This window comes from Gopherus evgoodei, chromosome 2 (genome assembly GCF_007399415.2).
Source record: "Gopherus evgoodei ecotype Sinaloan lineage chromosome 2, rGopEvg1_v1.p, whole genome shotgun sequence".
In the NCBI taxonomy this organism is placed as follows: Eukaryota; Metazoa; Chordata; order Testudines; family Testudinidae; genus Gopherus; species Gopherus evgoodei.
In genome coordinates, this window is record NC_044323.1 from 74444821 (window position 1) to 74469849 (window position 25029).

At 39.9% G+C, this 25029-nt stretch overlaps 1 protein-coding gene and 1 long non-coding RNA gene across 2 annotated transcripts in view; one reads left to right on the plus strand and one right to left on the minus strand.

The window, feature by feature from the left end:
* Window positions 1-263: 263 nt before the first annotated feature.
* On the minus strand, window positions 264-6540 carry LOC115644884. Its single transcript, XR_003998617.1, has 3 exons — window positions 6198-6540; window positions 4655-4773; window positions 264-550 (listed from the first exon to the last, which is right to left on the minus strand). It is a non-coding gene; the product is annotated as an uncharacterized LOC115644884 (long non-coding RNA).
* A 77-nt stretch (window positions 6541-6617) lies between these two features.
* RBMS3 (RNA binding motif single stranded interacting protein 3) overlaps window positions 6618-25029 on the plus strand; it is a 580573-nt gene continuing 562161 nt past the window's right edge. Inside the window, exon 1 of the mRNA XM_030551002.1 lies at window positions 6618-7057. Coding sequence (XP_030406862.1) covers window positions 6983-7057 — 75 coding nt within the window. The 5' untranslated portion in view covers window positions 6618-6982. The remainder of the gene's footprint in view (window positions 7058-25029) is intronic.

Below are 25029 nucleotides of genomic sequence, written 5' to 3' on the forward strand. Positions count from 1 at the left end.
GCATCTTAGCAAATAAGAAAGCTATTGAATTATTTTCTCCTGCTGGGAGCATCCTTTTTCACCTTTCTTTTCTCTTCACCTACCTGGTTAGGAACGGGAAAATTTAAATTTTACAAAGTGAAAAACCAAATTAATTCCTCTATCTCTGCTTCCCAGGAGAAGCATTTTCTTTCGTGTGTGTGTGTGTGTGTGTGTGTGTGTGTGTGTGTGTGTGTGTGTGTGTGTGTGTGTGTGTGTGTGTGTGTGTTAGCTTTTACCTGCTTTGAGCTTTTCAGACATGTCTTTGGTTGAGTTAATATCAATAAGGTGGTGCCTCTTCTGACATCTGTCTCAGAATTTATGTAGCTGTCAGATTTACAGTTGGTTTGTTCCAATGTATTTTATTTTATTTCTAAATTTTCTCTTGGAGATATTCTTGTTCCTCTGTATGTCTTGTGAAATCCCCCTATGTTGGGTGATGTGTATGGTAATTCCTTTTCAGGTGCACTGGAACTTGGCTTGCTTACCAGCTTCCCATGACTAGCTCCATTATTGAGTTGATAATGAGCATCTAGTAGGAAACAAGAAAGTTGTGAAGTTAGTCGCCTGTTGCTTATTGGGACTGAACTGCTTGTTTTTTCTTCTGTGTAACATTTATACTTAACACTCAGTAGGCAAACTGCTATTCCAGCTTGCAAGTAGATTCAGTTATTCAAATGCGCTGGCCAGAAAATGAAGGGGATTCTATTTAAACAGTGTACTCCCAAGTCATAGATGATCTTTTTGATGTCTGTATTTTGCAAATGGAAATTTTCCATTTTCCATCACCGGTATTATTTCAGAGGCAGCATTATCGAGGCTGCTTTTTGGCTGGTTATTTGCATTTTTCCTTTCAATACTGAATTTCCTTACTTTCTCTCCTAGCCCCACCACTATCATATCAAATTCCCATTTTGATTCCCTTCACTTCTCTGTCTCATGATTAAGGGCCCAGTCCTGCTGAGTGCCAACGATGAGCTGACTTCAGTGAGAGTTAAAAGTGCTCAGTACCTTGTAGAATCCAGCACTAAGTGAGGTCTACTCCATCTGTGTAAAGCTTGAATGTTTCAGCTCTCTACATGGAGAATATGGAGAGGATAGGTAGCTGAAATTCACCTCTTCAGACCAGTTAACAGAACTTCTGGAATAGCAGCTACACCCAGCTTGCCCTGGTTAAGCAGGTTGTTTAGGCCACTGGATCTGTGTAAATGTGAATGCCTGTGCCACCTCCTTCCTGCTTCTCATCCTTTATTGTGGGTCTGTGGTAGGAACCCATTCTGCAGCATATAACTGGGATGTGGGCACCCCTCTGTAACTGCCCTGCTCACAGTTCCCCTGTAAAGTTTAAATGGAGAACCTTGCACTGGTCTTCTGCTCTAGAGAAGAAATGGGGAAGCAGCCGTTATGTAATGAGCTTAGAAAGAATGCAGAGGGACTGAAACATTGAGGCCTGGATTCTTCTCCTTTTGACATCAATGGGAGTCTTGCTTTTGTCTTCAGGTCTCCAGGACCTGATCCTCTGAGACTGGGACAGGGTTCATAGGCCTGCGACTTGGCCTCAACCATGTGTTGAGTCCTGAATTAGTCTGTTAATCTAATGTACTTTTATGAGCCCTATTATTGCAGTATCTGAGCGCCTGAGTCTTCAATGTAGTTATCTTCACAACACCCCTGTGGGGTAGGGAAGTACTATTATTCCCATTTTACAAATGGGAGAACTAAAGCACAGAGAGGATAAGTGACTTGCCCATGGTCACACAGGCAGTCTGTGGCAGAGCAGGGAACTCATGACCTTTTGTATCTTATACGTGGCCTCTAAATCAAGCACTGTCTAGGTGGATCTTGCAATAGGACTTTTGTCCTTAGTTACTGTAGGTAGGTTAGCTTGTAAAGAGAACACAATTGCACAGTGTCTTAGGTTATGTCTTCACCACAGCCTATGTTGGCAAAACTTATGTTGCTCAGGGGCATGAATATTCCACTGCCCCTCCCCTAGTGACATAAGTTACACCAACATAAGTGCTCGTGTGCACAGCGCTGTGTCTGATCAATGCATGTGACCACGGTAACGTAGATGGTAACTGGTTTAAGCCAGGTCTATACGTACAGCACTGCACTGGCACAGCTATACTGGCACAGACTGCAGCACATGTGGTGAAGACGTGTTCTGCTGACGAGAGAGAGCTCTCCCGGTGACAAAAAAAAAAATAAAAAAAATCCCTGTCTGCAAGTGGCAGAAACTATGTCGGCAGGAGAGCTTTGCTGCTGCAGCTCTGCACATATAGACATGGCCTTAAACTAGTCAGCGGCTCCATTATTATGGCCCTGTGCATAGAAAATAGTGTTTGATCAATAGAACAGAAAAGATTCAAGACCTAACCCTGTCTTGACTGACACTACATTATGCCTCTTGGTGGCTGTTGCTGCTGCTGCTGCTTATTTATTTTTATCACCATAAAGCTTAGAATCCCTTGTCAAGGGCCAGGGCCCCATTGTTCCAGATGCTGTACAAACAGAGAACAAAACAACAAAGAATTTACAAACCAAGTATTAGGCAAAAGACAAGAGAGAGATAGAGACAGACCAACTGGAGAGTACAAGGGAACAGCGAGACAATACCGGTCAGCATGCTCGGCAGCGATCTAAACACACCACAGCAGCATGCTTTTTTGTAGGCATCGCACAGCAAAGGAGAGTTTCAAGGAGGGACTGAAAGGTGGATAATGAGTTAGCTTTGTGTATGTTTACAGGGAGCTTCTCCTTAGCACGAGGGTCTGCCTGGGAGAAAGCAAAAAGGTGCCTGCTTGAACATTTAAGAAGTGAGAGAGAAAGAGGCCGGCATCATTCCTCAATGAGAGGTGGGAGTCGATATTTCAATAGTGAATGAGAGATGATAGGTTGTCAAGGGTGTTGAAGGTGAAGACAAGCAGCTTATGTTTGATATGACAGAGTAGGGAGAGTCCATGGAGGGACTCAAAAAAGCAGGGCGACATGGCCAAAGTGACAGGCTAGGAAAATTCTTTGCAGCAGCACTCTGAATGGATAGGAAGGGGCAAGACTGCATTTGTCAAGGATGTTGCAATTGCCCAGCCATGATATGATGAGATTTTTAGCTGTGTAGAGAGGAAATGCTGTATCTTAGGGCATGTCTACACCAGGACTGACTGATCATGGCAAGCTGGGGTGTAAATCTGCAGCGCTCCAGCGTGCCATGTGCTAACTGTCCTACTGTAGTGGACTATGAGTTTCCTAGTGTTCATCGATGTATCGTGGTTTGAAACAGCAGAATGTCAAAAATCACCAGAGAACTTGTAGTGTGCATCAGCAGGGGCCACACAGAGAGTGCATGGCCCTCTGGAGTGCTGTAGATTTACACCCCAGCTTTCCAGGCCGTAAGTTCTTGTGTAGATGTGCCCTTAGAAATTTTATGCAGAAAGAATCTACAAGATTTAGGTGTAGCCTGGACCTCGAGAGAAGTCTGCTCCAAGTAAAAAATGAGGCTCAGGTTATGGGCCTCAGTGACAGGCATGGTAATGGTAGTGTTGATCATGGGGGACAAGAAAGGAGATAGCTGGGAGTGCTTGGGGAGGAAGACTATGGGTATGTTTACACTGCAATTAAAAACCTGTATGCCAGCTGGCTTGGGCTAAGGGGTTGTTTAGTTGCAGTATAGATGCTTGGGCTGAAGCTTGGGCTCTAGGACCCTGCGACGTAGGAGGGTCCCAAAGCTCGGGCTGCAGCCTGAGCCCAAGCATCTATATGGCAATTAAATAGCCCCTTAGCCTGAACCCTATGAGCCTGAGTCAGCTGGCACAGGCCAGCCACAAGTGTTTAATGGCAGTGTAGACACTCTCTGTTCTAGCCATGTTGAGTTTGAGCTGACAGCTAGACTCCATGAAGAGATGTCAGAAAGAGTGGCTGAGATTTTAAAAATTAGGCTGTTGCACTCTAACTTTATAGCTATCACACTTTCAAAAACCTTTCTGAACCTACGTTGTGCTACTTTAGCAGAGCCCTAGCAGTTGCAACTGAAAGTTCTTACCAGTGGAAAATTAGAGAATATATACCTAAAACTCAGTAATTACTCAATAGAATTATGCCTTCATCCAAAATATGTCTGGACTACATTAATTTGTGCGGAAAATACCAATGGCATTAGAGCATTTTGTTGATGGAAATACTTGCTATCTAGCAGAAACAGGAAATTGCTTAGTTTGTACAGATTGGAGTATGACTTGATTTTGTACTTAGCATTACAGATATTAGAGATGGAAAAGACCTGTTTACGTGTATACTTCGTCACTGAGCCATTACACGTTTCTTTACTATAGTATTGTATATTTTTCGAGTGCTTTGTCCAATCTACTCTTCAATGTTTGTGATAGGGCTTCCTGTACTTCCCTTTTGAGGAATCATTTGGTGAAATGTTGTGGCCTGTGTGCAGGAAATCAGACTAGATGAACAAAATAGTTCTTTCTGGCCTTAAAAAAAATCTGTGAATGTTGGAAAGTCTATTATACATTTAAATTGATCCCATCTCAGTCAGGAAGTTTTTTCTTTTATATTTAGTCTTAATCTTTCATATTTATGATTTCATCCCATTACTCCAAGATACACAGGGCTTTCTTCCCCTTACCTGGCTTTCCAGAGTCAGATTCCCTATAGATGTATGGCTATCACAGTTTCAGAAATCTTTTTGGATCTACTTTGTGTTACAGGATCAAGCCCTCAGCCCCTCTGAGTCTGTTTACACATCTGTAAAATGGAGATAATAAAAATCACCTACCCATCTCATAAGAATGTTGTGAGAATTAACAGTTAACATTTGTACAGTACAGTGCTTTGGAGATATGGGGCAGATTTTCAAGTGCTTGGCTCCCACAATTGGAGCCGGATTTTTGAAAGAACTCAGAACCTAGTAGCTTCCATTGCATGACACAGAGTGCTGTTTTAGTACTAAAATGAAAAAAAAGCCACTGAGGAAGTGAAACCATGTGTTCTGGGATTGCACTGATTCATACATGTGCATCACACTTTTGCTCTGCCTCTCGGTTTTGTTGCACCTTTTTTGCTGGTGCAACTGGCAGGCTGTGGAGATGTATATGAATCCTTGCTCAACTTAATGCCATGCTTGCTTACAAGAACAGCAGTCTGACAAAGCAGAGTAGAATGTGATGTTTGCGTGCCTGTGTCACGTGCAAGTGTGTGCCCACAAACCAAAACACAGCCAGCAGGTCTAATTTTAGAGCTTACCAGCCTTGAGAAGCATCCCTTTAAAGATATACTTTTCCCTCTAAAAACAATTTGGTTGATCAATACAGCTGCTGACAATCCTGCTGAAATAGTACATATGATTTAAATAAAAACAAAGGAAACCACTGCCCAGTAATTGTAAATTAAAAAAAAAAAGAAAAAAGAAAAAAAAGAAAATAGGCCACTAAACAAAGATCCACAAATTAAATGACGTGTCAAGGGAATACAGGATTTTAAAATTTAAACCCCCTGGGATTTGTACACACAATAAGACAAAGTATATTGACTTATTTATTTGTACAGTGCCCAGAAAGTTACAGGTGATTTATATATATATATAAAGTAGGTCCCTTCAGATAAATAATATTCAAAACTTTTGCTTAAGTTGGTCAGAATCAGCTTGAATCTCTTGCAAGCCTTCTCTCTTTACTCAGGCTTTTAGGGAGCAGTGGTAACGTTTATGGTGCAGATGTGTGAGACTGGTACTTCTGGGTGCTGTGGGATGTTGCTGGGGGATGGTGTAATGGATTATCTGAGGTTTATGAAGAGTATTTTTTAAATTATATTAAAGTCATGGAAAGCTCAGGAGAGGTGATCCCCTACCCCACTTTCTTATAAATCTAAATAGAGAAATGGCTGAAACAAGCCTTAACATACTGGATCTATCAAAGTGAACACTTAATATGCATGCCTCTTTTTACCCCGTTTGTTTCTGTGCAATGGTAGATTATTATACAAATTAGTTTTCTGCTGAAAACAATTCCATGTTGGAGAATCTGTTGCTGATCTACTAATAGACTCTGTGACCTTGTGGGTTGTTTGTTTCTTTTAACAGCGTCACAAAGTATCAACAGTTTTCTTTTTTTAAAGGCTCATTCTTTGCAGTAATTCCTTTGAGTCCCAGGTATTCTGTGCTCCTGGCTTACCGTTTGGCTGGTTTGTTCTGTGGCTTTGTGAAGTGCAGAATCCTCTGCCGGTATTTGAAGTTCCTCGGGTTCAGTTACACCAGCAAGCGCTGCTGTAAAATTGCTTTGCTTTCCGAGATAGCCAGCAGAGGGAATCGGGACTTTGCTTGCAGCAGGGCTGAAAAAAGCAGGCTGTTTCTTCTTGGAGGAAATACTGCAGCCTTCTGGACTGCGTCTGCTTCTCGAGGGAGAGGCTCACTGTAGTTCCACCCACACCGGCTGGAAGGAGGGGGTTTGAATGAAAGACAAGACAAGCCCTAAACACCATGTCACACCGTGAGAGGGGCAGCAGCAAGTAGGCTGTGGAAAGCTGCTTTTTTATTTTATTTTTTTAAATCATAAAGGGGAGGGGGGGTTGGGGTGAGGAAGAAGAGAGGAAAAGCTAGTCTGCAGCGGTTTGGAGTTCCACTGTCTTGCTGATTTCTCTAACAGGACTTTTTTTCTACAGACACTGGCAATTGACATTACTACAGATAAGCTGGCTAGGAAAGAAAACGCTGTATCCTGAGTGCAGGAGGGCGTGGGGGGGGACAAAACAAGATAATTTTTTTTTAGCTCTATCTATATTTTGTTTTTGTTTTTTATTCTTGTTGTGTTGGACCTTGTGAGCAGTAGAAGGCAAGGAAGTCTCGAAAGCCTCCTCAGTCATCAGTACTGTCAGGAATAGTGGTTTAAGAGGAAGAAAGGCCTGGGGCACTACACCCTGTCAACGAGTTCCCTGCATCGGAGATAAAGATTCCAGCTACATGGGCAAACGCTTGGAACAGCAACCAATGTACCCTCAGTACACTTACTACTACCCTCATTATCTCCAAACCAAGGTATGGTACAGCAGTTCCCTGCCTGTCCAGCAGTGTTAATATGCTATTATTATACACTTAGTGAAGGATGGATGGTGGAGTTGCATAAATTAGAGGGTTTTGTTTTGTTTGTTTTTGTTTTTCTCCTTGAATTCAGTATCATGCTGGGCAGAGGGAATAGCCAGAAACAGGAAGGTTAGGCTTTTTGCATTTATTTATTAATTTTATTTTGACTACTATCTTTAGTTAATCCCTCTAATTCCCCTCTCCCTACAAGAAATGTGGTTACTATTATTGAAGCAAGTATACATGATTATGGCATAGGCTGGAGATGGTTCTGGACAGCATCAGGCATGCGAATACCGTTTCAATCATCTATGCAATTTATTTGGCATTCAAAAGCATTGTGCCATTAGCAAAGAGACAGTGGATACTGAAACTTTTCATCGGTAAAGTCTGAGATGCTGTGGGGTTCTGGGGTGAACAAGGTGCTAAACTACTGTAAATCTTTTGGAGTTTGCTCTCATGTATTGAACTGCTTTTAATGTTGTGTTAAATATTGAGGATGATCTGGCTGCGTGCTGCTACATTTGATAGGGCTAGAAATAGATAGTAGCTTCTCTCAGAAAAAGCACCAAACATGGTTTCATTTTTTTCAATGTTAGTGGCTCTGAAAGGCTGGTCTGCATCTCCCAACAAGACTGAGTGAAGTCAATGACACCTGGATTTTAATTAGTTAAATCGTGCTTTGCTTTTCCCTAATGGCATTGTAACATAATCTGCTGCCCAAAAGAGTCTTCTTTGCATCCAGTGGACAGTAACAAGACCAACTTTGCAAACCAGTTAGGGCATCGTAAAGAAAATTACTATTATGAAGTGCAACCTCACGACCATATATTAACTCTTTGAGTCAATGAACTAACATACTTGTTTTTTAAAAACAAACAAAAAAACCCAATAACCTACCCCCTCCCGGGGGAACAAAGGGGGGTTACTTTTGGTCTCAAACACGTTGAGGTAGTTATTATTGAAAGGCCAGGTTATGTTTCCTTGCCAATAAAATTACTCTTCTGTTAACGATTATAGCCAGGCCCCTGCATTATATAAATTAACTAATTGTGAGTTGTGATGACACCAGAACCACTCAATGTGATTATAACCTTGTAATTCATAACATGGTTACCTCTCATTTGTTTTCTGTGTGCTTTCTCTACCTATAATGTGCAGAATTTTTGTGTGAGATCAACCCATTTTGAGGGGAGGGCAGGGAGTAATTGTTTCACCATTTTCCCCGCTCAAGGTCGATTCAAATAGCATTTTACCTTTGTGACCATTTAGTCTGTATTGTGCAGCAGCAGCAGGATCCTGTTGAAGCTAAAGCCAGTATTGCCATCAAGCTAGCAACTGTTTGGGGGATTGGGGATGCAGACTGATGCCATTCCTCAAAACCTGGCAAGGCAAAGACATGAAACAATTTATGGGTATTTTTTGAAAGAACAATAGCCTCAAGTACTGGATGAGAAATACTGGACATTCCATTTCTTTTACTCATGTCACTTAAATTTTGCCAGTCCTCTTTTTTTTAACTTCCCTTTCTATTTTGTAAAATATGCTTTTTGGGGAAATTAACCTTCTGATCCAGTTGAAAGTGACAACTGCTTTCCACACAATGACTTTTTAACCTGAAGCTTTTGGAGAATAAATTAATATTACTTAATTATGTATTATCTATAATTATCTATTGTGTTCTAGAGTATAAAATTATCTACTTTTGTGAAAAGTTGCGAGTGTAAATATATTATTTTTGCAAGGGTAGATAATATACCAAATCTATAATAAATTTTATATGGCATTAATTTCTCTCTCTCTCTCTCAAACCTAAATAACAAATAAACTCACACATATATATTTTTATACTATAGTTCTAAAGAGTTTAGAGTAGTGCAGACAGGCAGCATCTGGATTTTGTTACCTTAAAACTAGCCATCAGCTTCTGGGACATTTTAGAGTATTTAGATGCATTGTATGTCCAAAGTCAATATTTGGGTAATCAAATAACGTGATAGAGAACTGTATCAGTTATCACGCCTATCACGATAACAAGTATTAATATACCACTGTATGATTTCAACTGCTCTGTGAAATTCACGACTTTTTTATTTTCTGGAAACTATGCTGTGTATTGTGTTAAGCAAAATTTTAGAACTCAACTGTGTGAAAATGTGTGTTCATATCTGGATATTCATACATAGGGAAGGGGGAATGCATCAACTTAAAATCATATAAAGGAATCTTAGGCTTTCTGGGGGCATTTTTGTTCAATACATAAAGCACAGAGCAACAGGGCATTAAATATACAACATTCTGAAATGTAAATGTTTTCTTCACATTTTCAGATCAAGTGCTTTGCTCACACTGTAAATTAATCTCAGCTGTTCTGAAAGAAGTACAATAGTACTGTGTAGCACAGTTTTTGGAGGGGTTTTGTACAGGATTGAATAAGGTTCACAAGATATATAGTCCACATTTGTACCTTCTAAGATAGCTAACATGTTATTAAGCAATAATGATGCACATTAATAACTGTATGGTCAACAGAATTTTAAATAGAAGAATAGGATCCACATGTCTGGATGATTGCCTCAAGTTTAACAAATGTTACATGGCCTCATGTAGAACATGAAACACACAGTCTGATTATTCAATTTAGTTGAGCACCTTAATTATAAAATGCCACCATTGGATTATACTTCAATGGCTGTTTCAGACAAACCCACAATAATCCAAAAATTTTAAAAGGTTCAGTTTAGTAAAGGAGATTATAATATCTTTAATATGTCTTGTAAGGACAAACAGAGGAATTGAAAGAAAAGGTATTTTTTTTCCTTTTGGCATGACGCTGGCTCACTACTGAATTAGCTTAAATTGTCTGAACTTTCTTAGCTAAGTCCTGAGAGTATAACTTGCTTATGCTAGGCATGTTATGAATTATATTTAAAATCAAACATTTTTGTTACTGTTATAAATTAGGAATATGTGGCCTCACGTCATCTTGCTGCGAAGAATATCATGAAGGAATACGTTCGCATGTCACATGCATATGACACTATTTCCTATAATTTAGGAAACCCTTTGATTTTATTTTGGACTGCTCGACAATGAAACGTTTCTAGAGTGGTGTATGTGTTGATGGGATAACTAAGAAACCAACTAGTTTACATAGCTGTGTTGTAGAAATTCACTTATAAGAACATCATGATACCTAATCTTGCCCCAATCCTTGAATTTCCATTTTTAATCTCTTGCCTGAAAGTGTAGTTCTTTTTTTTTAAGATTATGAGAAAAGACTGAGTGATGTGAAATTTCATGTAATGATTAAGAATGACATGAGGAAAAAAAGATTTCGCCAGCACGATTTTACATATTTGATGGAATCTTTTGAAGTAATAGTGCTTGTGTCTTTCCTTTGGCCTTTGCAGTTTATGGTCAGAATTAAGCCTGGGAAGACCATTCTTAGAAAACATTGCATTGAATAAATTGAGTCATTTGCTGTTTGCAATTACCTGTGGACAGACATTGATTCTTCTGGATTTATTTTTCACAATCGTTTGACCTGCACTTTATGTGAATATATTTCAGCTTACCAGTTTTTCGTATACTATTTGCTTTGCTATGTCTTTGTCTAGTCACTGTTTATTATTCATAGTGTGTATTTGATCAACGAAATCACATGGTGTTAACTCCGGTTCCTGGTTGGAAGGCTGAAACACAGGGTGGCACCAGTAGTGAATACCAGTGTGCAAACGCCCTGCCATGCACATATGCGTAATAGGAAGAACAGCCATTTCACAACATCTGTGTGAATAAAAACCCATCTGGCATGGATGTTAACAGAAAAGTGAACGAAAAAGGGTATGAAAAAGAATGAATTGGTAAGCGAGTCAGATGTGTGACAATGTTTGCACAAACTTGAGAAAGAAGCCCTGGAAATTCAAGCAAGTGTACTGCTGAAATCGTTACACTTTTTAAAAGTCACTTTGGGTATGAACATTTTTTAAAAGAATGAAATCCTCCATTCTCTCTTCTTTTTTTCCCATTTTTAAGACATTCTTTGGTCTGAGCAAGTCAAGAACTGCTTTGAGATGTGTGTGTGTGGGAGGGAACACTTCCTCTTCCTCTATATCAGCCTCATTTATAAAGCAAATTGCTAGAACCCACACACAGCTCTCCATGCCTCTCCACTACCTTGCACCCACCATGCCAGAATTCTTTTCTCACTCACATTGCAGTTTAGTCAGTTTATTGCATTCCTCACTTTGGGCCATCTGGACATACAGAAGGCCTAGAAGAAAGAGTTCCAGATACTAAGATGCCTGACAGGGCTTTTTCGGACTGGTAGTGTTCAGATTGTGTTTGGTGCCTGGTGTGAAGTAGGGGTCAGGTGTAAGGAGTAATTCATCAACCGCACACTGATTTCAGGCTGCATTTTCAACCATCTGCAACCTGGACTGCCGCCAGGGCTCAAAAGTCTAACTGGAGCCTGTGTGATAGTGCCAAAGTAAAAGCAAACACTTGCAAATCGAGAAATATGTTTCTGGGAATGAAATTTGTATGTACTTAGCTCTTGGTTGGTTCAGTAAATTATAGTATTTTTAAAAAATATCTCTGACAGATGTCTTTAAGATATATGCAGTTGTTTAAATGGAATTAAAATATTGTTTGAACACTGATTATATTTTTGACTGCGTTAATATCTAACCCTGGTACGCTGCCCGTTGTGTTAAACAATCAAAAAGCTTAAAGTTATGTCCTCCGTAGAAAATCAGAAACACACATGCTTGTTTGTCTTTCAGTACTACTTACCATATAGTTTTACACACTCTTAAGTTAAAAATACTTCTGTTGCTATAAAGGGCAATATCATTTTCAAATGATGTTGTGTTTTAGTTGATCTTCCTTCAGTGTGAATCTGTTTAAATAAAACACAAAAGTGGGCGAGTAAGATGAGATTCCCCCCACCCCCACACCCTTTTAAAGCAGGACCTCACTGTATGGGTAGCTTTGGCAGAATTGTTTGTTTTTATAATTTCGATGGATAATGTTTATTTTTCAGCATTTACAAAATATTGATTTACATTTTTACAGTTGCAGGAAATTCTGCGAGGTGTCAGACAAAGGGAGGAGCTAGACAATTATTTAATCATAGTAGACATTGAGGATCCATAAGCTAAAGCTTTATAAACATTAAAACACAAATTGTTGACATCACATCAAAATATACAAAGTAAATATCCTTAAATCAAACTCAAATAAGTTCTCAAGCAGCATTTTTCTTACCTAACCAAAATTTACAGATAGGCGATCATCAATGGAAATACGTTTCATTGGTTTTGCTGGTATAATGAAATAGACATTTACCAACAAAAATCTAATCCTCCTAGGTTTATGTATGTCATAGGGCTGTATCTTGCAAACACACATAAATAACTTTACTCACATGAGGAAAGGTACATGTTTGCCAGGTCATGTGATAAAAATCTTGCTATAACTTATTATATATTATTGACAGTATTTTATACATGGTGAATATCTAAAAGCAAACAGTGGTGTTTAAAATTACTATGTATCTGTGTTTATTGAAAGAGTAAGATAGACAATATGATATATGTATCTCTTTAACTCAGATATCTTGAAAAAAAATCATCAGATCCATGGCGCTTAGATTTCTGTGAATTTAAAAACCAGATAACAAAAACTGTGTACAGAGATAAATGCCTGAGTTCATTTCAGGTCTTTCTCTAAGGAGTCTGGATAGTGTTGGTTTTGCACTGATATGATTTTAAGCAGGTTTTTTGACATTATCGGTACTTCTGGCAGAGACTTGGAGTTCACTTACAAATATGCATATTCTGAAGCTTCCAGTAAGATGAGCAGATTTTTTTTAAAGGAATGGGTTGTTTTTATTATTGATTTGTTTTTTGTTTTTGTTTTTTTTTAATCTTTTAATGATAGAAAGTGTAGTAGAGAAAAGTGGTTGATGTTTCTCCAGAACTTGCTTCCAATGCTACATTAAAATTTCGTTTTGTAACAGTCTCATAAGCTACAGCTGTATGTGATTAAATAGTGTAATATCAAAAGCATGTGTGAATAGGCGCTTTTATGATATAGTTGTTCCATACCAAAAGACTGCAGATGGGCAGAATGGGGAAACAGAACAGTGATTTACTCATATATTGTCACAGTACATGTTGTCAGTACTCGTGTAGCTATGTTTTGCAATTGCTTTCACACACATGCAGGCAATATTGAGTGCTGGAAAGAAGTTTAGAAAGAAATGTTTTTATAAAGAGAGCCATCCCCTCAGCGCAAACAAAATATATCAGATTAAGAACTGTATGTGCAGAAAATAACATACTGAGTTTCGTATGCAGTTGATTAAAACTGTATATTATATTGCTTAACTAGATTTACAAATATATAGTTTGATCCTGCTCTCAGTGAAGTCAATGGTAAAAATCTCATTAACTTAAATGGTGCAGGATGATTCCCAGAAAGCATGTACAGTTCTCTATGGCAACGTGTTATAGACGAGCACCATATATATTTTGTAAGTATAGATTCCTCACAAAACCATAACTGAATCTCAAGTTGATCCTATATGGGGACTCTTCTCTAGATGTATGGATTTATTTTATATTACCAGTACTTTAATTTGTATTTGTATAGTATCTGCTTTCTGCTTCTTATCCGCTGGTCTGTCTGGCTCTTTCTCTCCCACAATTGAGGTAAGATTTATACATGTAGAAGTATAATTACTATACATGATGTTTTGCATGTTGTCTCTTGTTTTAAATATGCATAGTTTTTAAAGAAAGGAACAGAGTGAAGACTGAAGATCTGTCATTGACCTGTAGTTCCATAATTTTTTAATCAGAATTCAATGTCATCATTTTGAGAATACCACAATATTGTACTTTTCTTGTGAGGATCTTAGTTGATGATATGGTCATCTCTAAATATGCAAGTGAAGCAAAGCATTCACTCAGTTTACCCAGTAATTGAGTGTCTGAGTCTCCAGGTGGGTTCTTTGGTTTTATTGTCTTTGTTGATAATGTTGACTTGTAATGAACTCTAGTCTCTTGATGTGCCATTCTCTATCAGTGGATAGATTTTCAACTTTTCATTATAAAACAAGGGTGGAGAATTATTTCTCTGACTCTCAGATACAAAATGGTAAAACTTTATTCGTCGTTTAAAAAAAACAGTTATGTGAATAATTTCCCTCTTTTGCTTATTTGTGGCGAAGCCGATTTATGAATCAAGACTGATCTAATTATACAAAAAGTGTTGAAATACAAACATTTAACTGAATTTTTAATCAAATTATGCTGATAACATTCTGTACACCAAAATTGCTAGAACACTCCTCTGTTGCATTATATTTGTGTCATTCAGATCACTTGATTGGTACAGATCATAAGTGGAAGTCCTAAACCATATTAGATTGTGTTTGTTGTGATGTAGAGACCTCTAGTTTTTTGGTTCCTTGTGTACAGACATTTGATTCTTGATGACGTGTGTTTTATGGATGGTACTGTGAAGTGGCTTTGATTTATAGGGTGTTACATAGTAGAAGTGACCTCACTGCTGTGTGATTAAAATTTATTTAAGAAGAAAGTTGTTTAACAGATTTTTTTTCCCCCATGGAATATGAATCAGACATTACTTTGTTCATATTTTGTGAACTGGCATCTTTAGCAGACTAAATCTTTGTAAATCAAAGCTACCCGTGGCAAACTAATTTGTCTTGTATGTGAGAGGGATGAAGTAGAGAGATTCTCATGGGTGTACCCAAATGACACTGTCTTTCTTAATAATTATTAGTTCAGTTCATTCTCCTTACTTTTTTTGTACAGTCTGTGCCTCCATGATGCCGTATCTAAAGATCAAACACCCTGTACTATTTAGAGTTCAGTATTGTTACTGCCTCTGAGTCTGACCTTTCTGTGTTCAGCTTCACACCAACAGGAGGCGCAGAGCTGAATGATCAAATATTATTTGATTTGCTTAAAAGGCAAGCTGTGGATATTAGGAGCAAATGCAATGTTATGCAAGCTGCAGTTGCCTTCCTGGCTAAGAAGTTGGTAACCTTTAGCTCGAGACTACAGGAAGCTGAGAGGGAAACTGAAGATATAGAAATAACTTTTGATGGAGAAGATGCTGTTTTGACAGAGAATTCCAAAGCCAGCAAAGCCCTGAGATATTGAATTGATGACCTGGAAAACAAGCTGAGATTAAGAAAAATCACATTGAAGGGGTTCCACAAAGCTTGGAGGTGAGAACCTGAAATACTTCTATGTCAGATTGGATTATAAAACTGGGATGCGTAATTATGGTGCAAGAAGTTAAACCTAGATTTCAGGAGCTCACTTAGTTTACATTCCTGCTCTTCTTTTGGTTGCAAAAAGTACAGACAAAGCAAGAATGATATGCCTGCATTAATTCCATGATGATATGAGGGTGAGCTTCTCAAGGCTTTTTGTAATTTCCCCCCTCTCTCCACAAGCTCACAGATGCCTTCTGGAAGAACAAGGAAGCTGATGGTAGCCAAGCAGTGAAAGAAATGGTCTTGGAAATCTTAGTCATATGACAGACTTCTTTGTTTCCTTATGTGGGAAGGAATAGCTGTCTTTAAAAGATGCTGCCAGTGCGTTTGCTTTGTAGGGAAAGAAGTGCATCTCACTACACAGACAAAGACTGCAATCCTTATATCTGCGCTACCCGGCTGTGCTTCAAATTTGTCTGACCTTTTCTTGTGGAGTATGCTTATAAATGAGTTAAGCTTGTTGGTAATTGTGCAAATTGATGGATGCTATTAAAAAGGGGTGAAGATAACGGGGAATACAGTTTTTATTTGTATCTTCTCGTTTTATGGCTGTGAATTGTTTAGGAGCTCTAGTTACTGAGTTCATGCCGTTTTCCCGACCTCTTTTGATTCATAACAAAGGTGTACTGTGTTAATGATCCCTTTCTCCAGCTTTAACAAACTCTGAAATATTCAGTATGAATTAGGTAGTTTGGAGCGCTTCATGACTGATTCAAAGACATGACTTTATACTTAATGAAGGTAGGACACAACTTAAAATACCAATTCAAATGTTAGTGAACGAACAACAATATGTTTTTGGGGTCTAGTTCTTGTGAGCAGAAAATGAAATTTTATTTTTTAAAATGTGCTATTTTTTGATATGACCTAAACAAGAAATTCTGTAAAGATGAACATATTTGTGGCATTCATTTCTTTTTCATACTGGAGTATCATATCTGCCTTTTACCTGATAATAACCAAGCTTTTAAAATATATGTAAGATCAGAACTGCAGATATTGCCTAAAACAAGAACGCTTTCAATACCATATATTCACGACTGTCTGTATTCCTTTTAGTTGATATACAGACCAGTAATCTACCTCTGTAATTGAACTTTATTATATGTCTTTACTTGCTTAGTTTGTAAATGAAATTTGTACTTCTAAAATGGTTTTGAGACAGAAAGGCTAGTACTGAAAAGAAAACTAAATAGGACATACACAAGTCTGTGTCTGTTTCTGTGTTGATGACGGCTACCTTTAGCACTCAAAGAAGAGTGAGAAACAGTACCTGAAAGACATCAGAAAAAGATAGCATTACCGAGTCTTTCAAACATTCGGCAAAACTTTCAGCATGACTTCATAATCTTAAATGCCTCTCCTAAGCTATATTAGAGGAGCATATACTGTGTCAAGGTAGAGCTCCTGTAAGTGCTGTTAAACAACCCTTTGTGAAAATAACCGTAAAGGAGACATATTGCTGTGGCCTTTAGCAAAGCAGTTGGGAGCTTTCTGCCTGGAAGAGCATCAGACTCGCAGACTTTTGTGTATGTGTTCTCTTTGTGTTCTGCAGCTTTACATCCTAAAGAAACATTAGGTGAACCAGGTATTCCCAGTAAGCTTGTAATTTTCAGTGCCATTTCTAGGATGTAATGTATGTAGGATCAAGTACTAAGACAGATGAACTAAAAATAAATCTGGGTGACTTCTGCCTCTAGCAGGAGACCAGCAGTGTTCATTGTGAATCCAAGTGCCTGTATTTGCCTCACAAGTGCAGGTATGAGACTCAGATGCCATTTCTTGAATTGGAAGATTGCTGTTATACCCTTTTTTTAAATATTCCTTGGCCAGTCAGATTCAACCTTTTATCTCAGCCATTTTACAGAATTAGTGTAACTGTATACAGTTGTCTCTGAGCAATGTGTAGTTTCTTGTGGTTTGAAAAACCATTAGTATAAGATTGTCTAAATCTAATAGCATAAACATTAATTTACTGTGATAGGCGGGTTGATGGGGTTTTGTGCAAGCATAATTCAAACAATAATTGTACTGAACAGAAAGAGAAATAAGTTTTGTATCCTTCATTTGCTGACTTGCTCTTCCCTCAATGGACCCACTTTGAAGATAATTGCTTCGCTTGATACAATGATTTACATCTGCAGAGAGTTGTACAAACATTAGCTAATCCTCTCAACCCATTCTGAGAGGAGGAGCAAGTGATGCTACCCCGGTTTTATAGGTGTGGATGCAGTAGCCAGAGAAGTTAAAGGCAGCATTTTCAGAAGTGACCTCTGATTCTCTGATTATCCAGAAATGCTGAGCTCTCATATCTTAACTAATAGAGTGCTCAGCACCTCTGAAATGAGACCCAAGGTGTCTCAAGATGAGCACTTTTGAAAATGTAGCTTTAAATGGCTTATCTGAAGCCAGAGACTGAGTTACTATCGTAGCTGGTTGAAAATGCAGGGTAAGATCAACTCCCTGCTCTGGCCCCTTTACACCAGCTAAAAGGGACAGAGCAGCATAAAGGGGCCCTGAAAGCTATGCTTCCTTCCAGGGGAGATCTCTCACAGTGTAGACACCGGGGAAAACGGCTGTAATGCTGCCCTCTGAGGTCCTGTGAGTAAGCCTCAGCATAAGGGCACTGCCTGGTGCAGGGCTCGTGATGGGAGAGGCGTGATGGGGGTAGGGTCACAGTATCCACCATTGCTGAGATTCCAGACTGCGCCGTGGCCTGCAGAACATCTCTGGGAGACTGCTGTCACTTGGATAGGCCCACTGGGCTGTCCGAGTTATGCCAGGAACTGCGTAGAATTTCACTGGCAGACATGACTAGTGCCCAGTCCCATGCTCCGTTCATTAGTCCAAATGTATCACTGCTATTTTGATATCCTTCATAATAGGGACAGATGTCTTTGCAAGACGTACTGAATTTTGATGATGTCACTTGAGGATTGCTCTTGATCAATGATAGATGAGTCTTACTTCAGGATAATTATCAATGGCTATGATACTTTGTTAATTGTCAGGGCAGCTTGGTGTAGAAAAGAAGTTATTTACTGATAGGTGTTAAATAAATAGTATTCAATAAATACTTATTCATTCACACCAGCTGGTCTTCCATTTCATATGCTCCAAATACGATGCATCTTGCCAGGATTTATTTTCGAGTTTTTTTTTTTTTTTTGGTGATGCTTTTTTCATTTTGGCTTCAAATGTAGTATGTGCTTCATTTATTATTTTGTTGAAAGTAGCTGCAATTTTCAAAATGAGTTTGTTCAGAATGGGTGTCACGTGCATTATGTGAATGCTGAGAAATGGACTTTTAGACAGATGTTTATAATTTATGGATCCCAGCTTTTTGCTTTAGTTATGGTAATGTAATATAAACAAGAGTGGCTCATTGCTGCTTTTTTCCCACCAGAACTGCAATGCCATTGCTTACTATCAAGAGCTAGATGGTGGTTTTACAATCTGCCGTGGGGAAGGGGTGGTGTGTTGCTTCCCTGCTCTAGGAGCTGATTGGTGGAAGGACTATGACTCAGGACAGTCACAATTCCTTCCCAACTCCTCCCTTACTTTAAGGAGGGAGTAAGCTATCTCAGGCTTTTTTTTGTAGAGCAGCTTATTCTGCACCCAAACAGCTACTGTGACTGGCAAGCTGGGAGCAAGGGGTGGAGTTGTGCTCCTCCCATTCCCCACTCCTGTCTATCCCTTCTTCATTCTTTTGCTTTTACAGGAGTGTTATCAGGTGAGTTGCCCCTGCTCCTAGCCGGTATCACAGTCTTAGCAGGGAAATACTGGGGACCTGACTCCTTGGAGCATTACAGCAGTCCACTGTTGGAGGTGTGTGTTATATAGAAGCAAGATTCTTCAGACTAGGTAATATCCACTAACCTTCAAAAGGAATAGGAAGTGTGGAGATTATTAGGAGACAGTGACAGACCTAGAAAATGCTGGTGCATGAGAGTTACGCTCTGATGGCGTGCAGTGAGTGTAACCCTTCCTCTCCCCCATATCTTGCTTATTATCAATGTTCACCCTCTGTGATATGTATAATCTGCCAGGCCTATGTTCTCATGGGGTCTTCCTCCTTTCTTTCCTTCCTCCTTTTGTAGTGTCTTCAATGTTTTGTTGTTTTCTGCTCCCTGGCTTCTGCTGTATGTTGTTGTGCCTGTGCTGTGATTTCATCTGCAGTGCTTTTTCATTGGCCCTTGTATTGTGTTGTATTCTCCTCTCCCCCTCACCTCACCTACTGAGATTGGGGCCCCATTGTGCTGAGCACTGTACAGAGTAAGAGACGGTCTTTACCCAGAAGAGCTTACAGTCTAAATAAGCAAGACCTACAAGGATGAGAGGGGAAACAGGCACAGAGAGTTGACTTGCCAAAGGGCACACAGCAAGTCAGTGGCAGAGGGCAAAATAGAACCCATGTGTACTGAATCCCAGTCCACTTATCCACTAGCCAAATGCTGCCTGTTGTTTCTGCTGCTGCCACTCCTACCACCCTTTGGGTATTTTGTGTCTCCGCCTGGATATGTGTATATATATATATGTCCATCTCTCCACTTCAGGTACTGGGTTATGTCTCTCCCTCCTCACCCCTGGACCCTGTGTTGTGTGTCTGCCTCCACAGCCACCTCCATTTCTCCTTCACTTGAGCCTTCTCTTGTACTCCTTCCTTTATCTCTATTCACTTGTGTTGTGTCTCCCGTGTTTCGTTTTCTGGCTGATTTCCATATGCTGGCAGCCAAATGAAATGAACTAAAATCTGGCTCGATGAAGCACCTTGTGTCAGTATGCCAGCGCTTCAGATGTAAGGATTTTAGCTGATTTTGCTGGGCTGCCTGCATGTTGAATAAAAAGGAGATGGGCACAGCAGCCTAGCAGAGGAGATCAATACGAGACAGCAAGTTAACCTCCAATGGACAAGAGATCCACAGCTACCATTATGTGCAATAGCAAAAGAAACCAGCTCCAGGCTCAGAGTTATACTCAGGATTTGTCAAACTTGTGCCCAGTGTTACTAGGACTGTAGTATTTTGGGGTAGGCATCCTCCCTGGAATTGTTCACTGCTGTTAAAAATAAATAATACAGATGGAGAGAAAGATGTCTGTGTTTTGCAGCTAGACAAGTTGGCCATAGATGAATATTAAACTGAAATTTCAAATGGACACTGGTGCCTACAGTAGCTTAGGGACAGAGGGTCAGAGGTACTGGTCGCCTGCAGGGCCTGTTAACTTCTACTACAGCACTGAATGATTAGCCCTTTTGAAAATCAGTCCCTCCTTAGGTCTTATAGGTGCTAGAACTGCTGGGGAAAACTGCTCTGATTCTAAATATGTTTTTTCTTTAAAAGAAAACCTAAATAAAAAAGGCAGAAAGAATAGGCCCATGTAGAGACATGCTGTCAGATTACAAACTAATGTATTGATTAAAAAAAAAAACAACTAGCGCAAGTGGCTTTAATTTTGTTACAGATAGCACTTCATATTTACACCATGGAAATATTAAATATCTAATTTCCTTTGAACTCGGTGTGTTTACCTTTGGTATTTTACTCTGCCTGGATAAGAGAAATAGAATTGCCAGTTTCATATTCAGGTCTTATAGACAGGTCTTATTGCTGTATTTGGGTTGCAAATGCTACAGGAGAATGGTTTTTAAAAAAATCAACTGAAATTAAAAAACAGTCAATGGGATGATTTTTAGGGTTTGTAAAAGCTTATTCTTGTAAAACCTTCATTTTGAGCAAATTTTCAACACTTGTAGTGTTGCCATCTCTCCCTTAGGTCCATATTCTGAGAGACTCAAACTAGGCAGAATCTTACCCTTGGTCTATACTGGGGGTTGGTGGGTGGTGATCAATCTAAGGTACGTAACTTCAGCTACGTGAATAATTCTGTGCCTTTCGCCAAGCTGGAGTACAGGACTCGATGAGAGAGTGCTTGGGGGTCGCTAGACATGATAAATTGACCCCTGCTGGATTGATCGCTGCCCACCGATCCGGCGGGTAGTGAAGACATACCCTCATTCCATGAGTACTCTTATTGAAATCACTGAGCTGGCAAACGGAGTGAGGAGATACTCAGCATGAATAAGAGAGGCAGAATCTGGTCCTTAGGAAAGAAATTTCATTTTGTGAGCATATTGCAACAAACTGAGAGTTAAGAGATGAAAAACTACCACTGCACAGAAAAATACTTGTTTAATTTTAAACCTTGGTTCTGCAAGTGCTCATGAGAAGAAGTTTGTTCCTGAGGAGATCTATTTAATCTGTCTGTGAATTTTATACTGTTGCCCATTGCTGTAGTATCTTGCACTGTTTGCCAACAGTGAAGTCCCTAGTGCACTTCATAGAGTTTCTGGCATTTCTCTTTCTGGGGACAAAATTTGCTTGGTAGGGTTTTTTTTGTAAATATTTTTTTCTTTGGGTTATTTTATGGTTATTTTAGGTGGAATTTCAGTTTTTATTATTTATTTATTTATTTCGTTTTTTAATTTTGGTTGGGGTATTTAGGAAGCAGGAGTGTCAAGGTTAATGTTGGCATATATTATTAACATTTTTAAAGCACATTTATCTTGTCCCAAATGTAACTTGACCTTTTACTAACAACCTACCAGTACATTTTCAAATAGTTAATGATGGTAGTTTGGCTACGTGTTGTACAAATCTGAGATAAGGGATCTATTGAAGAAAAGAATTAGAAAGAAGCACAAAATTATCTTCTCTTTTGTTTGTCACAAAGACTGGAGAATATTCAAATGTTATATACGTTTTTACACTTGATGTGTAGTAAAGCGTTAGGTCAACTCGCAAAAACTGTAACGTGATATTTTCTATAAATAGAATTGTTTGTTAAAGTAGAAGTAAATGTTTAAATTAATCCAATAGGCAGGAACAAATTCTTGTCAATAAATAAGATTAGGAAGCTTGAAATGAAAAGAAATAAACTAGAGATTTGAAAACTGGATTGATCTTCAGCTTTGTACAATAGGATATTAATTTTATGTAGCTAATCTGTCTCTATAATCTGTCTGTGTATCTAGTCTAGGAATTTACATGGTTCCCATCATTGTAGCATCTTAGCTCCTCCCAAGTAATTTCAAAGAGAAATAACAATAACAATCTCTCTCTTCCTCCTTTTCTTTTCAACCTGTCAGAGAAATAGCTTGATTTAATTTATACTTCGTATGAGTGGGCGTGTTGCATGACTGTGTATATGAAGAACTGAGGAAAGCTAAATCAAAGCAATGAATCTGGAGGGTAATTCTGAAAAGGTGAGCTGCACGGTCATTCTTAGCTCATCTGGATGTGAGTTCTATAGTCTAGGTCCAGGTCCTATGGGTCTAGGTCCAGTCTCCTGCATTCATAAGTTCCCTCAGTTGATGTTTCAATGAAAGAGGAAGAGGTGATCTCGGAGATAGATAGAGCTAATCCTATGGAAGGCTTTGAATATTTGGGCAGAGAACTTGACCTGGGCTGCCAGTGTGTAACTTGTGTAGAGAGCAGAGTGCTGAGGTGATGTGGTCACAGGGACCTTTGTTGCTAGGCGTTGTTGACAGGCGTTTTGTAACATTTGGAGTTTTTCAAGTGTAAGGCTTCTGTAGAGGAATGGACTCACCCCTGCGGTGCCTCCTGCTGGTCACCATGGGAATTAACCATGCCAGCATCCTGGAGCACCCCTGCAGGCTGGTGATCCACCTTACTGCTGGCTCCTGTGTCCCTCCTGGGACCCGGGTGCCCCTTTCTCTGTGTTGCTGCACCCCCTCCTCCCCTGGGCTGCCCTCTGCAACCCCCAGTACCTATTTGCCTTCTGCTAGGCTGCAGCCTGGGGCTTTCCAGGCAAGAGCTCCTCGGCTCCTCTGCCTTTCCCCAGCCCTATTCCACTCAGGTACCCTGTCTCTAGCCCCCCTGCAGCCAGGCCGGTCTCCCTCTACAAACAGAAAGAGACTGTTGAGCTCCTGTCGTGGCCCAGCTGCAGCTGCTTCCCAATCAGCCCAGCTTAGCAGCTCCCAGCCACAACCTTCCCCCAGTGCTGTTTTAAGCCCTTCAGGGCAGGAGTAGGGTAACCACCCTGCTACAGCTTCATTTCTACATAGATTGTATTCGGGCGAGGGGACACAGTCTGTTTAAAAATCAGTTATGTCTGAAATTTCTTTACCCACTCTTTTTACAGCATCTAAGGTTAGTGGAGTTGAGAGCGATTGGAGAAATATTGGTCTCTGCTTTTTCCCCCCCACTTAGTTTCCGCTATGCACTGTGCATGGAGTCTGTTTGACTGTTTCTCTTTATAGTCAGTTACAGCCTGATTCTCATACCTTTATGCCCCAACTCGTACTATTGAGATCAATGAGACTACTCAGTCAGAATCTGGCCCTTTGTCATTTCGTCCTGTTTCTGTGTGGGCCTTTCATACAGCAATAGGGGGACAGAAATAATATATACTTTTTAAAAATTGTGATATGGCACCACAAAAACTAGCAGTGGGATTCAGATGAAATAAAACTATTATGCCATTCTTTTAAAAAAGTGACTAGATTTACAACTAAAAGTTAATGATGACTGCTGTTGTCAGGTCTTGTTCACGGATGGTGTCACGTATCAAGTCAAGATCCCCCTCATGGACGTTCACCAGACTACCGTGAGGGGATCTAAACACTGAATCTCTGTGTGTTTTAAGCCTCCAAGTTTCAACAGAATACAGGCACTGATTCTGGCTTGATCTCTATGCATGCTGTTGCGGGCAGGAGGGCAGATCCTCTGTCTTGTGCCTTCTCCTGAGAGCTGAGACCTACCAGTCCAACTGCCTAGCCCATAGATCAGGGAATGTCGCAGAGGCTCCCATATGATGTATGCATACTCCTTCCCGGAACTCCACCCTTGTGGGTTTACAGTTTACTTCTTTGAGGCCTTGTGATATATGTAACACACAACACAAACACACAAGGACTTGCACAGGATTCTTTGCTTAGTAGCCTGAGAAATACACAGATCTGGACAAAAATGATAAACCCTACGTGCATTTCACTGCCTCAGTTTCCTCACCACTATGGAACATTCTCTCTCTCTCCTGTCCCACTCCCCCAGCTTGATTTGACCTTGGCTGGTGTCACAGCTAAACCCCCTCTCGACCTCTTTATGAAATCATGCCTGTCTCTTCCCCTTCCCCTTGCCCAAAGCTTCCTGTCCTTCCCAAAGCCTTCCCCTTATGAGTCCTCTTTAAATCCCTATTTTGTTACTTCTGACTCTTTTTGTCCTGTTTGGGAATTTTTCATTCTGTCTCAGACCTCTGCAGAGATACTAGATTGAACTGGTTTCCCACCTCTGGCACCGTCCTTATTGTATGCATAGTTCCAAGGTGCTTCCACCTAACCAGGCAGACATTAAGTTGTAACAACTCTCCATTGTCCTTGATCTGGTGGGTACTTGCTAGAGCAGGTTGGCCAACCTGTGGCTCTGGAGCCACATGCAGCTCTTCAGAAATTAATATGCTGCTCCTTGTAAGAGACCGACTCCAGGGATGGATCTACATGTGCCAACTTTCCAATGTGCCGAGGGATGCTCACTGCTCAAGCCCTGGCTGTGCACCCACTCCATTCCTTCCTGCCCTCTCTCCTGAG